Consider the following 18,299-nt stretch of genomic DNA (forward strand, 5'->3'; position numbering starts at 1 on the left):
TTCCTGCAGTGGTCAGACTCTATAACCAATAATATATATATATATGTTGTAAGAAATGCTTTTTTTTTACTTCTTTAATTTTAATTGCTAATAACATTTTAATAATTTATATTTTATAGGCTCTTGTTTGCTTTATATTTTTTTGCACTGTCTACTTTGCTGCTGTGACACTTGAATTTCCCCGTTGTGGGATGAATAAAGGACTATCTTATCTTATCTTACAGAGGCTACAGTCCCTGGTCGTACCCTTGATTACTGGTCCCGACATGATTTGGTGCACGAAAGCTAAATCACCTTGTTGAGTTATCAGCCAATGTGCTCCACTACTTTAAGCTCTTTGTAAAATCGTAGCTCCGCCCAGGTGTCTGTCATCCATAATCAGGCTGTGAGAGCTCAGAATTAGTTATCAAGGGAAATTAGTTTCTGCAGTTCTTGTTATCGTGTAACTGAAATGGTATACCAGTTTGGAGCATTGGTCAGCTCAGTTGGTAGAGCAGGTGTTATATACACAAAGCCCTTCAAGTATTGGTCTCCGGTAATCCCAACCTGTGACCATTTGGAACATGTCATCCCCCTGTTTCCTGTCTTTCTTCATCAGTCATTTCCTTTAAAAGCAAAAGGCCAACAAAGCAGCTGTATGGCATGAAATAAATCTTAAGTTAAGTTATACTGAAGTTTTTTAGATTAATTTAATCACAGTCAAGATGAATTAATGTAATACAGATTTATAATACTACTGATAAGACACACATCTCGAATGTACCATACAACAAGAGGCCAAAAGTATGTGGATTTCTTCCAAACACCACCCCTTTAAGGAATCATGATGTTACCATTGACGGTATAATACTTGGAGGTAGTCTCAATGACGTCACCCATTGGTTTCTGAAACTGAGTTTTGAAGGTTGTCGCCATATTGGAAATACTGACTCCACCTAACATGAAGCAAAGAGGTGGAGTTGAGGCAGACTTTTAACCTCCTCACTTACAGCTACAGCGTGCCCGCCTGTCAGTCAGCCTCTAACTATGCAACACTTGTTACCTTTGTATCTTCCAAACTAATGAGTTATAAAAAAAATAGCAAATAGCAAAGCCATGGGCGTTGATCAGCTACTGAAACATAATTAATTCTTCTGGTTTTAGGCTTGGATTCTGAATTTTAGTGAACCCGTCTGAGGGGATTTTCACCCTTTCAGTCCTAAGACTGTCTTATTACCAGCTGAAATCTCCTTAAAGGAGCTTTAAACATTAAAAGAGTTGTCCACATACTTTAAGCCACATTGTACAGATGTTAGAGTAAGGGTTGTATCTGATAACACATCACATGTAAATAATAAAATGCCTTTAAGTAACCTCACATCGTGCTTTAGATCAAAAACAACACATCAGAGTAAACATAAACAAGAAAACAAACAGTCTCTTCATGTCTCTGATGACATCTTCTGTCCGTCACTGAGTCCACTCATGAGTTCATCCATCAGTCATAGACTTTGTGAGTCCGTCTGCAGAACGTCCAGTGATGCTCCACTGTGTTTTCATTGGCCCGCTCGCTCATGTGGTGAACACGTGTGTTGCGTATCGTGTAACCCTGGAAAATAATGAAATGTCTAATTACAAACATCATAGCTAAAGTTTATATTTCATATCATTTCTACATGAGATTTTTATCAGGAGTGAAAAGCAACGTACAGCTTTGGAGATAAAGTCGAGCAGGTGGACACGCAGGCTGACTTCCTGTTGGTGGTCACATGGTCCGAAGGTGAAAGACACCTGGTAGTCTCTGGTGTCCATCATGTGTTTGTTCCACTTTGTGAAACTGCTGGAGATGGACTCCAACATCCCTTTGATCTAAGAATAGGAGGGAGAGACATTGGACAACTACTGTAAACAAGCATTTGATTACATTTGGCATTAGCGTCTCATCTGGTTGGAGCTGTTAAATGTTGAGCAGCAGATGATCATACTGCAATTATTGCAAGAAAGGAAAGCAAGAGATGTAGGAGTGTGTGTGTGCTTGCAGCTAAATTTGGTTAACTCACTAAGCACACCTTGAAATTGTCTACGTTTGATTTAGAACACTTCCTGTTTAATGCCTCATAAGGTCAGGTTGACCACTGCCACATTTATTAAACCAATACTTAGGAACAATCTTAAAGCTGGGGTTGGTAATCAGATTTAGATACACTTTTTGTAATACTGGTTAAAATGATCTTTATGTCCTGATGGCAATCATTACATGATGTGTTCCTAAAAAAGAATGAAAAAAAACTGCTATCTACAGCCGGAGTAAACCTGGGAAAACACCAACCAATCACCGTTTTCTGGGTCCCCAAATTTTAAACCAATCAAATCCGGTCCAGCCGTTCTGCCCTCCTCCTGCGCGTACATTTCCCCGGCGTGCACTCCTCCGAGTCCTGTCTCCTGCCTCTACTTCCCCTGACTCTATTTACTGCCCCTCTCGCTCGTCCTCGGGCCTGTCCCCTCTGACGTGATGAGGTGCTTTGCTCAGGACTGTAGTCCGGATCAGAGTCTAAAAAGCTCTCACCAACAAGCAGAATAATTAATGACGTTCAGTAAGTCCTACAGAAAACATATATGTAATGTAGCGTCCGTCCGGACGCTGTAGTGATGACGAGCCGATTCGTGAACACGTTGAGCTTTAATAACCGGTCACTGTCGGCCGTGATCACGCCAACCAACAAAGCAACAATCAATGTTTGAATGAATGAAAAACTTCTCCTCTCCTCTCTCCCACTCGCACACTCTACACCTCTCCTGATGCTTTCACTGACCGTCAACACTGTAGGAATTAAGAACATCTACACTGAACACGTTTAACAAACAGTAGAGCTGTTACAGTATTATATGTGTTATAACTTTTCTCCTGATATCGTGTCACTGGTACAACTGGATAATGCTAGAGTGATAGTTGTGAGTACTAACAGCAGCCATGTTTGTTTGTGTTTTTAACTTTCACTATGATAATGTTTTGGTGAGGACCGGTTTTGAATCAGTCACGATCATATGGTCGAGAATCAGCGGCGCTCCTGCATGTGAGGGGGGGGGGGGGGGGGGGGGGGGGGCGTCGTTTTGGAGGAGCTCCGAGGGAGGAGGGGAGGGGTTAGACGGAGTCATGAGGAATAGCTACATTCAAACTCATGCTGGTTTTCCGAGACTACCAACCCTAGCTTTAAAGCTCTGATAAAAATAAGCTGGTGGAAGTTGGTTTAACTGCGTTGCCAGAGCAAGCTGTGCTTAAATCCGATACACCGAGAGAGAGGGTGGGTGCCCTCAACCTGCTGCTGGTGATGCTGTGTAGGGAGTAACAGATGTAGTTGGTGGACCAGCTCCCATGCTACGATCCTCTTTTAATCGATGAGTTCTGGCTCCATGGATGAAGCCTGGCGGAAAATCGGTGGAAGTTGGAAGCCAGGAAAAGTCTGAGTTTAGACAACCCTACCCTAATTATCTGGGTTGTAACAACCCAGTAAAATTACTAAAAGGGAACCTGGAATAATGGCAGGCTAGAATGAAGGAAGCTGGTTCAAAGGCTGGAGACAAAGGGAGAAGTTAAGAGGGGCGTAGGCGATCACCCCATTTGCAAAATAGAGGAACTGCAGAAAGTTCTGGAGCACTGTACTGCACTGAGTTGTTACTCCTCTATAAAAAGATGGACCGCGGCTCAGTAGAGGATCATTCCACCAGCCGTGTCTCCAGGATCTGATCGCCTGAGGAGAGGACAACTCACAGAACCTGATCATGGACTACGCTCTGCACAAGAGTCAGGGTTAGAGAGCTGTCTGCAACTTGATACTTCGAGAATGTGCCAACTCCCTCTCGAGTTGTGAGCTACAAGTTGAGTTAGAACTTGGACTACAAAGTTTCTCCGCTCTCTTGGATGCAGCAGACGAGGGGACTCTGCTGGGCCCTGAAAGGGGATCGCAGGGCCAGTGGTCCCTTCCTCACTCCTCCAAATTTAAGGACCTTTATGACTTACCGGTCTCAACATTGTGCCGTGTTGTTACAATCTCTGCTCGTTCAATCACAGTATTAATAAATTATATACAGTCCTTCTCCCTGACTGAATACGGACACTGTACATCCTGTTTTTTTGTGAACACTTTTTTAATGCCTGAAATACATCTCCATGTGTAGGACTGGCTCGAGAGGACTAAAGATAACCCAGGACACCCTGTTGGCACTGACCTTGGTGGTGATGGTGAGTTGAGTGATGATAACGGCGACAGGGTTGGAGTACTTGGACAGTTTCCTGGTGCTGGACAGCTCCACTACCTCCTCGTAGGTGTCTGTGGGATAGGGTAGCAGGGGTTTGGGGTCCCCCAGGCACTGGATCAGGGGCTCGATCTGATAGAAGTCAGCTTCCTTCCTGAGCAGCTCGGTTTCCTTAAAGTCACACGGCAGCGTGAGCTCCGACGTCCTCAGGAAGTTGAGGATGTAGCTGAGACAGCAGAAACAAAGACCAGATCAATCCAGACTACTGGGAGACGCTAAGCGGTCAGAGACAGTCAGGTCAGGAGATAGACACCTGCTGCACCTCAGCTCTAATTTCTGAGCTGATTCACATCTCTTTAATGTTGGCCCGTGCAAATGATCATCAGGAATGTGTCCGTCAGTATTTCCATAATATCTAACATGACAACTTCATCTTGGCTCAAGCTGGCCAGTTTCCCCCCACAACAGAACTCCAACTAATCCCTGTCTACCTTTACTGTGAATGGCTGGTTTTACTGTGCTAATAGTGTCCTTTGTGAAACATACATAAGCATTTATTTTAACCTGAATCTCAAACCCTTCACAAACCTCATTAAACAGAAACATGTTACGATTTGTAATGGTTAAAGTTGGGTTAGGGCCCCAACACAACTTGGTTAGGTTCAGAAAAACACAAACACACTCACCGGAACAGCGGTCCGTCTCGGTCGATGAAGTAGTTCCCACGTGCGTCCCTGACGGTAGGGAAGTCTCCTCCAAACATGGCTCCTAGCATCGAGTCTGGGTAACGCTTCAGCGTGGACAGAGACGTGCTGTACACACAGCCGCCCACATTCAGACTCACTGGCTCCCCCATCTGGACAGAGAAGAAACAGCAGTCATACACAACCCTGGACCATAGACTGTATAAATAATGGACGTAGAATCTGTGACGTCACCCATCTGTTTCTAAAGCGCTGTTTTGAAGCCGATCGTTGGCGGGAGCCACATTGGAAATGCTGAACTCAACATAACTGCTGTCGAGTGAGTGTGAGGTAAGGAGGCGGGCTTTGAACCTCCTAGTTAACAGCTACAGTGTTCCTGCCTGGCAATCAAGTCAGCTGCGCCTCTCATAATGGAAACTTGCAATCTTAATATCTTTGAAAACAACAAGTTGTAAAATAATTCACCCCCCGTACAGTGTGTGCCAATCGAGAAATGAGCTATCCTGACTCAGGGTTCCCACTCTTTTCCAGAGATCATTTTCCAGGACATTTCCAGGACATTTTCATTGATGATCAAGCTGGTATGACCGTCTAAATTTAGTTCCTAATTTAGTTCCTAAATAGTCTAATATGTTCCTCTCAGTGGAAGTCTACATTGAAAGACATGTAGTCTATGGCTATCAATGAAATCATCTCTTACATACTTAAAAATTATGGCAAATTGATAATAGATGCAACCACAGATGTACAGCACTTCACTTTATTAGTGCAACCAAGTAACAATGATGGGCAACATCTCAGCTTTCTCTTTTCTCAAAAAATATAAAATGAGCTAAGAAAAAAACAAAAGAGCCTGCAAAGGAATCAGGAAGCTGCCTTACTGAAATAATTAAATAATAATAATGATCAGAGGATCAGTGCAATAATGACCTAAATAGATCTGAATGACAAAAATGGCCACAAATGTTTCTCAACTCAACTCAAACTCAAAATATACCTGCTTAATCATGACATTCATACTGCTAAGTGGTCGATATAAAACAAAGCAAATGTCACATTTTTTTCTTTTGAGATACCGTAAACTCTGAAAAAATCGCACCCGTGTAAAGACGCACTCTGTATTTGAAGATCTCTCAGAGGTTTAAAAAAAATGTAAACTGTCTTCCTGCGTGGCGATGTCTATTATGATCAGGGATGTCTACAACGTGGAGTTTCTGTGCAGCTGTGTCGCTCTTTTTGTTCCGTTTGTTTTCACTATCGGGAGTTTGCACTCCTACTAGCTAGAGCAGGGGTTCTCAAACTTTTTGGAGCCAGGGAGAAAATTGTCCATGGCCTCTTCATAATTGTAACACAGATTAAGCACATTAGTGATGTGTCATGATCAAAAGCTGTGGCTCTGAGAGCCGATGCTTTATAGTGAATCAGAAGAGCCGGCTCCCAGTTTTTTCCTTTCGCTGCTTAGCTCTCACAGTGCTCAGCCCCAGCTCTGCTCACAGCAGAACTATGTTTTGATTGGTCAGCATGTCGGCCATACGGCCAATCACATGTGAGGATATAGGATTCAGGTGATGGAGGGGAGGCTGTGTATCCTGGCTACATCTGTTCCTTCAGAGAGTCTTCTTGAAGACCGGGCAAATACTCACTGAGAGGAGAAATCGGATCAGCCCATCCAAGCTGACGCATCAGATATTTCTTAATGCCAACCTGAGGACATTAATAATGTTTGCTTGAGTTTAGTTCTGGTTCTGTTTGCTCAAGTTTGGTTCTGGTTCTGTTTCCTCCAGTTTGGTTCTGGTTCTGTTTGCTATAGTTGGTTCTGTTTCTGTTTACTTGAGTTTGGTTCTGGTTCTGTTTGCTTGAGTTTGGTGCTGGTTCTTGTTCTGTTTGCTGGAGATTGGTGCTGGTTCTGTTTGCTTGAGTTCGGTTCTGGTTCGGTTCGGTTCTGGTATGGTTCTGGTTCGGTTCTGGTTCAGTTCTGGTACGGTTCTGGTAAGGTTCTGGTACGGTTCTGGTTCGGTTCGGTTCTGGTACGATTCTGGTATGGTTCTGGGTCGGTTCTGGTTCGGTTCTGGTACGGTTCTGGTAAGGTTCTGGTAAAGTTTTGGTTCGGTTCTGGTATGGTTCTGGTTCGATTCGGTTCTGGTAAGGTTCTGGTAAGGTTCTGGTACGGTTCTAGTACGGTTTTGGTTCGGTTCTGATTCTGTTCTGGTATGGTTCTGGTTCGGTTCTGGTCGGTTCTGGTTCAGGTCTGGTTTGGTTCTGGTTGGGTTTGCTTGGGTTTGCTTCTGGTTCTGGTATGGTTCTGGTTCCGGTTCTGTTTGCATGAGTTTGGTTCCAGTTCTGTTTGCTTAAGTTTAGTTCTGGTTCTACCCCTAACCCTAACCCTAATCCTAACCCTAACCCTAATCCTAACCCTCACCCTAACCCTAATCCTAACCCTAATCCTAACCCTAATCCTAATCCTAACCCTAACCCTAATCCTAATCCTAACCCTAACCCTAATCCTAACCCTAATCCTAACCCTAACCCTAATCCTAACCCTAACCCTAATCCTAACCCTCACCCTAACCCTAACCCTAATCCTAACCCTAACCCTAATCCTAACCCTAATTGTAACACTAACCCTAACCCTAACCCTAACCCTAACCCTAATCCTAACCCTAACCCTAACCCTAATCCTAACCCTCATCCTAACCCTAACCCTAATCCTAACCCTAGTCCTAACCCTAATCCTAACCCTAACCCTAATCCTAACCCTAATCCTAACCCTAACCCTAACCCTAATCCTAACCCTAATCCTAACCCTAACCCTAATCCTAACCCTAACCCTAATCCTATCCCCTAACCCTGACCCTAATCCTAACCCTAGTCCTAACCCTAATCCTAACCCTAACCCTAATCATAACCCTAATCATAACCATAACCCTAATCATAACCCTAACCCTCACCCTAACCCTAATCCTAACCCTAACCTTAATCCTAACCCTAATCCTGACCCTAATACTAACCCTAACCCTAATCCTAACCCTAACCCTAATCCTTACCCTAATCATAACCCTAAACCTTACCCTAATCATAACCCTAATCATAACCCTAACCTTAATCCTAACCCTAATCCTAACGCTAACCCTAATCATAACCCTAACCCTAATCCTAACCCTAACCCTAATCCTAACACTAACCCTAATCATAACCCTAACCCTAATCCTAACACTAACCCTAATCATAACCCTAACCCTAATCCTAACCCTAATCCTAACCCTAATCCTAACCCTAACCCTAACCCTAACGCTAACCCTAATCATAACCCTAACCCTAATCCTAACCCTAACCCTAACCCTAACGCTAACCCTAACCCTAACGCTAACCCTAATCATAACCCTAACCCTAATCCTAACCCTAACCCTAATCCTATCCCCTAACCCTAACCCTCATCCTAACCCTAAACCTAACCCTAATCCTAACCCTAGTCCTAACCCTAATCCTAACCCTAACCCTAATCCTAACCCTAATCCTAACCCTAACCCTAACCCTAATCCTAACCCTAATCCTAACCCTAACCCTAATCCTAACCCTAACCCTAATCCTATCCCCTAACCCTGACCCTAATCCTAACCCTAGTCCTAACCCTAATCCTAACCCTAACCCTAATCATAACCCTAATCATAACCCTAACCCTAATCATAACCCTAACCCTAACCCTAATCCTAACCCTAACCTTAATCCTAACCCTAATCCTGACCCTAATACTAACCCTAACCCTAATCCTAACCCTAACCCTAATCCTAACCCTAATCATAACCCTAGCCCTTACCCTAATCATAACCCTAATCATAACCCTAACCTTAATCCTAACCCTAATCCTAACGCTAACCCTAATCATAACCCTAACCCTAATCCTAACCCTAACCCTAATCCTAACACTAACCCTAATCATAACCCTAACCCTAATCCTAACCCTAATCCTAACCCCAACCCTAACCCTAACCCTAATCATAACCCTAACCCTAATCATAACCCTAATCATAACCCTAACCCTAACCCTAATCCTAAACCTAACCCTAACCCTAATCCTAACCCTAATTATAACCCTAACCCTAATCATAACCCTAACCCTAATCATAACCCTAACCCTAACCCTAATGCTAACCCTAACCCTAACCTTAATCCTAACCCTAATCCTAACCCTAATCCTAACCCTAACCCTAATCCTAACACTAACCCTAATCATAACCCTAACTCTAATCCTAACACTAACCCTAATCATAACCCTAACCCTAATCCTAACCCTAATCCTAACCCTAATCCTAACCCTAACCCTAACCCTAACGCTAACCCTAATCATAACCCTAACCCTAATCCTAACCCTAACCCTAACGCTAACCCTAACCCTAACGCTAACCCTAATCATAACCCTAACCCTAATCCTAACCCTAACCCTAATCCTATCCCCTAACCCTAACCCTCATCCTAACCCTAACCCTAACCCTAATCCTAACCCTAGTCCTAACCCTAATCCTAACCCTAACCCTAATCCTAACCCTAATCCTAACCCTAACCCTAACTCTAATCCTAACCCTAACCCTAACCCTAATCCTAACCCTACCCTAATCCTATCCCCTAACCCTGACCCTAATCCTAACCCTAGTCCTAACCCTAATCCTAACCCTAACCCTAATCATAACCCTAATCATAACCCTAACCCTAATCATAACCCTAACCCTAACCCTAATCCTAACCCTAACCTTAATCCTAACCCTAATCCTGACCCTAATACTAACCCTAACCCTAATCCTAACCCTAACCCTAATCCTAACCCTAATCATAACCCTAACCCTTACCCTAATCATAACCCTAATCATAACCCTAACCTTAATCCTAACCCTAATCCTAACGCTAACCCTAATCATAACCCTAACCCTAATCCTAACCCTAATCCTAACACTAACCCTAATCATAACCCTAACCCTAATCCTAACCCTAATCCTAACCCCAACCCTAACCCTAACCCTAACCCTAATCATAACCCTAACCCTAATCATAACCCTAATCATAACCCTAACCCTAACCCTAATCCTAAACCTAACCCTAACCCTAATCCTAACCCTAATTATAACCCTAACCCTAATCATAACCCTAACCCTAATCATAACCCTAACCCTAACCCTAATGCTAACCCTAACCCTAACCTTAATCCTAACCCTAATCCTAACCCTAATCCTAACCCTAACCCTAATCCTGACCCTAACCTTAATCCTAACCCTAATCATAACCCTAACCCTAATCCTAAACCTAATCCTAACCCTAACCCTAACCCTAATCCTAACCCTAATCCTAACCCTAACCCCAATCATAACCCTAACCCTAACCCAAACCCTAATCCTAACCCTAACCCTAATCCTAACCCTAACCTTAATCCTAATCCTAACCCTAATCCTAACCCTAACCCAAACCCTTACCCTAATCCTAACCCTAATCCTAACCCTAATCCTAACCCTAACCCTAATCATAACCCTAACCCTAATCCTAACCCTAATCCTAACCCTAATCCTAATCATAACCCTAATCCTAACCCTAACCCTAACCCTAATCCTAACCCTTATCCTAACCCTAATCCTAACCCTAACCCTTATCCTAACCCTAACCCTAACCCTAATCCTAACCCTAATCATAACCCTAACCCTAATCATAACCCTAACCCTAACCCAAACCCTAATCCTAACCCTAATCCTAACCCTAACCTTAATCCCAACCCTAATCCTAACCCTAATCCTTACCCTAACCCAAACCCTAATCCTAACCCTAATCCTAACCCTAACCCTAATCCTAACCCTAACCCTAACCCTAATCCTAACCCTAACCCTAACCCTAATCCTAACCCTAATCCTAACCCTAACCCTAATCCTAAACCTAACCCTAACCCTAATCCTAACCCTAATCATAACCCTAACCCTAATCATAACCCTAACCCTAACCCAAACCCTAACCCTAATCCTAACCCTCATCCTAACCCTAACCCTAACCCTAATGATAACCCTAACCCTAACCCTAACGCTAACCCTAATCATAACCCTAACCCTAATTCTAACCCTAACCCTAACGCTAACCCTAACCCTAACGCTAACCCTAATCATAACCCTAACCCTAATCCTAACCCTAACCCTATCCCCTAACCCTCATCCTAACCCTAACCTTAACCCTAATCCTAACCCTAGTCCTAACCCTAATCCTAACCCTAACCCTAATCCTAACCCTTATCCTAACCCTAACCCTAACCCTAATCCTAACCCTAATCCTAACCCTAACCCTAATCCTAACCCTAACCCTAATCCTATCCCCTAACCCTGACCCTAATCCTAACCCTAGTCCTAACCCTAATCCTAACCCTAACCCTAATCATAACCCTAATCATAACCCTAACCCTAATCATAACCCTAACCCTAACCCTAATCCTAACCCTAACCTTAATCCTAACCCTAATCCTGACCCTTATACTAACCCTAACCCTAATCCTAACCCTAACCCTAATCCTAACCCTAATCATAACCCTAACCCTTACCCTAATCATAACCCTAATCATAACCCTAACCTTAATCCTAACCCTAATCCTAACGCTAACCCTAATCATAACCCTAACCCTAATCATAACCCTAACCCTAATCCTAACACTAACCCTAATCATAACCCTAACCCTAACCCTAATCCTAACCCTAATCCTAACCCCAACCCTAACCCTAACCCTAATCCTAACCCTAATCATAACCCTAACCCTAATCATAACCCTAATCATAACCCTAACCCTAACCCTAACCCTAACCCTAATCCTAAACCTAACCCTAATCCTAACCCTAATTATAACCCTAACCCTAATCATAACCCTAACCCTAATCATAACCCTAACCCTAACCCTAATGCTTACCCTAACCCTAACCTTAATCCTAACCCTAATCCTAACCCTAATCCTAACCCTAACCCTAATCCTGACCCTAACCTTAATCCTAACCCTAATCATAACCCTAACCCTAACCCTAATCCTAACCCTAATCCTAACCCTAACCCTAATCCTAACCCTAACCCTAATCCTAACCCTAATCATAACCCTAACCCTAATCCTAACCCTAACCCTAATCCTAACCCTAATCCTAACCCTAACCCTAACCCTAACCCAAACCCTAATCCTAACCCTAACCCTAATCCTAACCCTAACCTTAATCCTAATCCTAACCCTAATCCCAACCCTAACCCAAACCCTTACCCTAATCCTAACCCTTATCCTAACCCTAACCCTAACCCTAATCATAACCCTAACCCTAATCCTAACCCTAATCATAATCATAACCCTAATCCTAACCCTAACCCTAACCCTAATCCTAACCCTAATCCTAACCCTAATCCTAACCCTAACCCTTATCCTAACCCTAACCCTAACCCTAATCCTAACCCTAATCATAACCCTAACCCTAACCCAAACCCTAATCCTAACCCTAATCCTAACCCTAACCTTAATCCCAACCCTAATCCTAACCCTAATCCTTACCCTAACCCAAACCCTAATCCTAACCCTAATCCTAACCCTAACCCTAATCCTAACCCTAACCCTAACCCTAATCCTAACCCTAACCCTAACCCTAATCCTAACCCTAATCCTAACCCTAACCCTAAACCTAACCCTAACCCTAATCCTAACCCTAATCATAACCCTAACCCTAATCATAACCCTAACCCTAACCCAAACCCTAATCCTAACCCTAATCCTAACCCTAACCTTAATCCTAACCCTAATCCTAACCCTAATCCTTACCCTAATCCTAACCCTAATCCTAACCCTAACCCTAATCATAACCCTAATCCTAACCCTAACCCTAATCCTAACCCTAACCCTAACCCTAACCCTAACCCTAATCCTAACCCTAACCCTAACCCTAACCGTAAACCCTAATCCTAACCCTAATCATAACCCTAATCCTAACCTTAACCCTAACCCTAACCCTAGGATCAGGGTGAGAATGGTTTTGTAAAAGAATAAATGCACAAAATTGGGCAATTATAAGGCTGCTCATAAAAACACGGTACGTTAAAGGGTTTTCAACACAAACCATTAGTTTTTGCAAAGTTAAGGTAAAATATACGGCTACAAAAGAATCCGAAATTAAGAGCCGTTCGGGAGTCGAAAGAGCCGGCTCTTCTTTGGGAGCTGAGTCAAAAGAGCCGGCTCTCTGAAAAGAGCCGAACTTCCCATCACTAAAGCACATGCTTACTACCATTTGCACTCTTAGTTGCCCTTGGAACTATTTGTATTGTAAAACGTATCAATGTAAATACTTCAGACCTGTACCATAGTGATAAACAGATAACACTTCAATTTGAATCAAGTAAATACCACTTGTATACTTTAAAACAGAGGGTCATTTCATTCCTTGTGGACTCAACATGACAGCATTTATACTTTTCAAGTAATTGATCTTAAACGCTTTCAGAAAATTAACAGTAGCAAGACTCACATATCCCTTCAGCCACCAAATGGTATCATAACAATGGTGTATATGCTGTTTGGTAATGACAGCACAATTTGACAATTTATTTGAAATGTATTCAAATTATTTCACGGACCCCCATGCTATGGTTCGCGGACCCCAGGAGTCCCAGGACCCCACTTTGAGAACAACTGAGCTAGAGTACGGTAATTGAGCTCTCAGCCTGCAGAGAAAGTTGTGAGGCACAGACCCCCAAGCTCTCTGCCCGACTCCACTGGTCACACTATAACTTAAATATAAGACTCTTTGAATCAAAAGAGCACTCTGCAAGGTTAATGTACCATAAAACATAAACAATATACCCCCGTTTTCTGTGAATGCATGATTATGAAGTGAAGCAGAAAAGATGTGAAAAAAGTTGTGCAGTGTTGCTGTCTTTTCCAGCACAGTGTGCACTCAACTTTCAATGCATGGGGATGTGTTTTGTTAATAGGGTCAGGTCAAACGCAGCCATGTTGGAATAATTTTCCAGGACTATATGTGATTTTCCAGGACATTTTACTTTTTCTCCCATTTTACAGGTGTTTTCCAGTACTGGAAAACTGGTCAACTGTTTTCCAGGTTTTCCAGGACGCGTGGGAACCCTGCTGACTACACTCGGTTTTTGTACCAGGCTGTAAACATGTTTATTTCTGCTGTAAAGATCGTCTTCTTTGAATTGTTGTGTATGTGGTTTCCGATACTTCCGGAGCCAGCCTCAAGTGGACACTCAAGAAACTGCAGTTTCTAGCACCTCCGCATTGGACTCATATTTTTAGACCGGAGGTTGTCGCTTGGTGATTATACACCATTTTAAACATACTTAGGAATAGTGTTCCATTTTGACCAAGTCTGTTCTGTTAAATGGCGTGAAAACTACATACTGTACCTTTAATATAATCAATCTCATATTGTTTTAAGGAAGATTTGAAAATAGTTGTGTTTCATGCATTCGTTAGGAAAAAATGATAAGATAATAAATCAACCATCAAATTAAACTTCTGAAAAATTCTCTATGTGATCATTGGAGTCGCCCCCTGCTGGCCTTCAGAAAGAATGCAGGATTACGTTGCCTCAATACAAAAAATCTGACCCACTGAAATGTCCTGATAAAGCCACACCCAGGCATGCAGCAAGCATGTGCTATAATTCAATACAGCTGCAAAGGCTATACATGCACACACACAGCCACACACACAGCCACCCAAACACGTATGCACGCATGCATGCACAGACACAGACACAGACACACACACACACATACACACACACACACACATACACACACACACACACACACACACACACACACACACACACACACACACACACACACACACACACACACACACACCATGTGACCCAGGTCTCCATTCTCCATCAGCAGCTCTGGGGCGTCCGGCCGTCTGTCTGCGTTGGTTCTCTTCAGGGTCAGACAGCTGAGTAGATCATTTCTATTTCCACACCTGCAACAAGAGGACGAACAGCTTGTGAGGCGGTTGCCATGGAGATAGGCAGCCAGCTGATGCTGCGTTGCCACAACCCAGACATCATGTGGCTGATTAGCCTGGCGTCCCTGATGTGTCCATAAACTGTGGCTGAGAACCAGGATGTGGAGCCGTGGACCTTTCAGGAGCAGCAGATTTAAAAGCATGAATGAACCTCCGGGCTGAGGATGAATGAAGCTCACAGAGAAGTTTAATCAACTAGTCCTGCATCAACAATCAGACTAGGCCGAGTTGTCTGGAGATCTCTGAGTAACTCTAAAATTAAATGTTAATGTGAGTTTTAAACCAGCGTGTTAGAAAGCCACTGTGGACCTGAAACGAGCCAATCACAGATCAGCTGGTATAAGCAGATTTAAAGGGATAGAAGTTTTTTTTAAAGTGGGGTTGTATGAGCTCTGCCCCTGTACTGAGAAACCATCCACAGAACCAGAACTCCACGACATAATGTATGTCATTTTAAGAAACTCCAACCCTACTCAGTCTGATCTCATCTTAATCCACCATGAGCAAAGCACTTTGCAGTATTTAGCAAGTTACAGTGGCAAGGACAAACTTCCTTTAACAGGCAGAAACCTCCAGCAGGACCAGACTCATGTTAGACACACATCTGCTGAGACCGTGTTGGAGAGAGGGATAGAGGGAGATGAAGAGAGAGAGAGATGATAGTGGGGAGATGGATAGTAGTTGTTGTAGCAGCTGGAGTCTGACACGTCCACAGCAGCAGAGATCCAGAGGAACCTACAAGACAAGTGAGCTCAGGGACTCCAGAAAGGACTATGGTTAGTAACTTTAATGGGACAGGGAGAGTTAAAGTAAGTGATGAAAAATTTTGACTCCAGTGAGTAATTGTGCCGCAATAGCCAATCAGATTCCAATCAGATTCTCCTGTGACGTATAATGTGACGTACAGACCGGTGGAAGTTCAACTGGAATAAATGTGACAAATTGATTCTATCTCTGTGCGCCTTCTCCAACCTTTATGACTACCTGTTTTTATGGAATCAGGAATAAACAGGAGCTCACTGTCGGGAAAGTGAGTGAGGAGGATTATCTGCTAAGTTGCGAAAACCTTTGTCTGTCACTTGATTCCAGATATTGGTTGTACTAGGAAGTTAGCTTCGCCCCCTTTAGCATAACCGGCTTCATAAAAAATTGTACCTGAGCTGGAATGTGAGGAAAGGCATGACAAAGTTATTTATATTTAGTATTTTGGCAACAAGGCAACTCAAAGTGCTTCACAAAGACATTGAAAGAATTGTTACAGAGGTCAGACAATCAAACTGGAAAAATAAACCAGTTTAAAAATAATTAGATAGTTTGAAATATAAGTATAGAAGCTATCGTGCAGTGTCGTGGAATATAAAAATAATATTGAAATAATCTAGTAAAGAGTAGCTCTAAACAGGAGAGAGTTTCAGCAGATCTGATATTATCTTAGAGATGGTTTGGATATTTGGAGCATAATAACTGAACACTGCTTCTCCATGTTTGGTTCTGAGTCTGGGGACGGAAAGCAGACCACCTGAGCAGTCTGGTCCCCTAAATGAAATCATTTATTTACTTTGGCCCTGAACCATAAAGAGCTTTATTCTAAACCAGCAGCAGTATGTTAAAAACTATTCACTGACAGACGGCTCTTATACAAAGCATGTAAGACAATCAAAATATTAATAGAACTAAGGGATAAAATAAGATATAAAAAATAAATAAATAATGAAAAATGATGAATAAAATAAAATAAAATAAATAAAATAAATGAATGAAGATAAATAAAATAAAATATATTAATAATAAAGTATGTACAAAAGCTCTTAATAATTCCTTTTTTAAATGTAAATGAGGAAGTAGAATTAAAAAATGTTGCTCCTATATTAATATACATTTGGTGTTAATAATCGTGATCTCAATTAATAGAAAGAAGGAATACGAAAGATATAAATGTGAATACAAAATAAATATAGAATAAATACAAAATAAATTAAATGTAAATAAAAATAAAATAAAGTTAAAAAATAAATTAAAGATAAATATAATAATAATAAAGTATGTTCAAAAGCACTTATTTATTGCTTGTTTCAGTTTAAATGAGAAAGTAAAATTAAAAAATGTTGCTTATAAATTAATACAAATCTGGTGTTATAAATCGTGATCTCAATATTGATCAAAAAATCGTGATCATAACTTTGTCAATAACCTTGCAGACCTATTTCAGTAATCAATTTATTCAACAAATAACTGCATTATGGAATGTTTCTGCTTAGAATTTAATGCATAAACGAAAGTAAAAAACGCCTCCAGGTGATGTTTACCTGTGATTTAATGCTGGGTTTAATGCTGGTCTGATCTGTTAGCCCTTATAAAAACGCCTTCAGGTGATGTTTACCTGTGATTTAATGCTGGGTTTAATGCTGGTTTGATCTGTTAGCCCTGATAAAAACGCCTTCGGGTGATGTTTACCTGTGATTTAATGCTGGGTTTAATGTTAGGTTTGATTGTCTCTTCTGTCTGAATGAAGCTAATCAGATCTATCTGCACCTAGCATAGTTAGCATAGCGCAGATAATACGTCACACCGTCAGTTAGATTAATATTATAATATTTCTGAAAGTCTCACCTTTAAAAGCTCCATCACTGCTGGTTGTTGTTGTATTGAAAATAAACAGAGAGGTAAGGCTCCTCTCTAACATCCATTTGGGTCCTTGACTTTCACTAACGACGAGTGAAAACAGCGAACTACACTTCCGGTGAGACCTTTCAAAATAAGATACAATCAAAAAAGAAAATAAGGTACTTTTTTAAATTTCGTGACGGACTGGGTATAAACAATCCAATTTTTAGCACCCTGTTTACGCTTACAATAATCAAAAAATAGGTTCTCTCACAATTACATTTCAGCGTAATAAACTCACAAAAAAATTGAAATACTGTAATAATATTAACATTTTTGTTATTTTGTCTGTGTTATTGTCTTTTCTGATTTGTGTGAAATGCATAAAGGTCTTAATTGTCCACATATTGTTCCATATGTTCTTACAAAGGGAAGGCAGTGTAAGAAGGGACAAAAAGAAAAGAGTAGAAATGATAATTACATTGATGTACCTCTTTCTGTATGCTGATCTCCCAATAATAAAATAAAATAAAATAAAATAAATAATTATTATAACATAATATCGGTATCTTTACAATGCACAAGGAAAAGTCAATTGTTTAATAGTAAAAAAATGAATCAATAAATATTTACAATGCCACATTTGCATTTGATAACTTGTTTGCACAAATAATAATTTGCGAAAACAGGAAAAAGTTATAGATAGTCGTCCTTGTCTTGGAAAAATACAAAAA

The 18,299-nt window shown here is 41.6% G+C and overlaps 1 protein-coding gene across 1 annotated transcript; it reads right to left on the reverse strand.

Moving 5' to 3' along the window:
- Positions 1 to 709: 709 nt before the first annotated feature.
- On the reverse strand, positions 710 to 17,704 carry kctd6a (potassium channel tetramerization domain containing 6a). The gene is made up of 6 exons (XM_034695135.1): positions 17,572 to 17,704; positions 14,805 to 14,916; positions 4,920 to 5,089; positions 4,207 to 4,459; positions 1,690 to 1,848; positions 710 to 1,588 (listed from the first exon to the last, which is right to left on the reverse strand). The coding sequence occupies exons 2-6, from the start codon at positions 14,829 to 14,831 to the stop codon at positions 1,478 to 1,480; spliced, it is 720 nt and encodes a 239-aa protein (XP_034551026.1). The 5' UTR covers positions 14,832 to 14,916; positions 17,572 to 17,704; the 3' UTR covers positions 710 to 1,477.
- Between the last annotated feature and the right edge of the window lie 595 nt (positions 17,705 to 18,299).

Source organism: Notolabrus celidotus, chromosome 1 (assembly GCF_009762535.1).
Source record: "Notolabrus celidotus isolate fNotCel1 chromosome 1, fNotCel1.pri, whole genome shotgun sequence".
Taxonomy (NCBI): domain Eukaryota; kingdom Metazoa; phylum Chordata; class Actinopteri; order Labriformes; family Labridae; genus Notolabrus; species Notolabrus celidotus.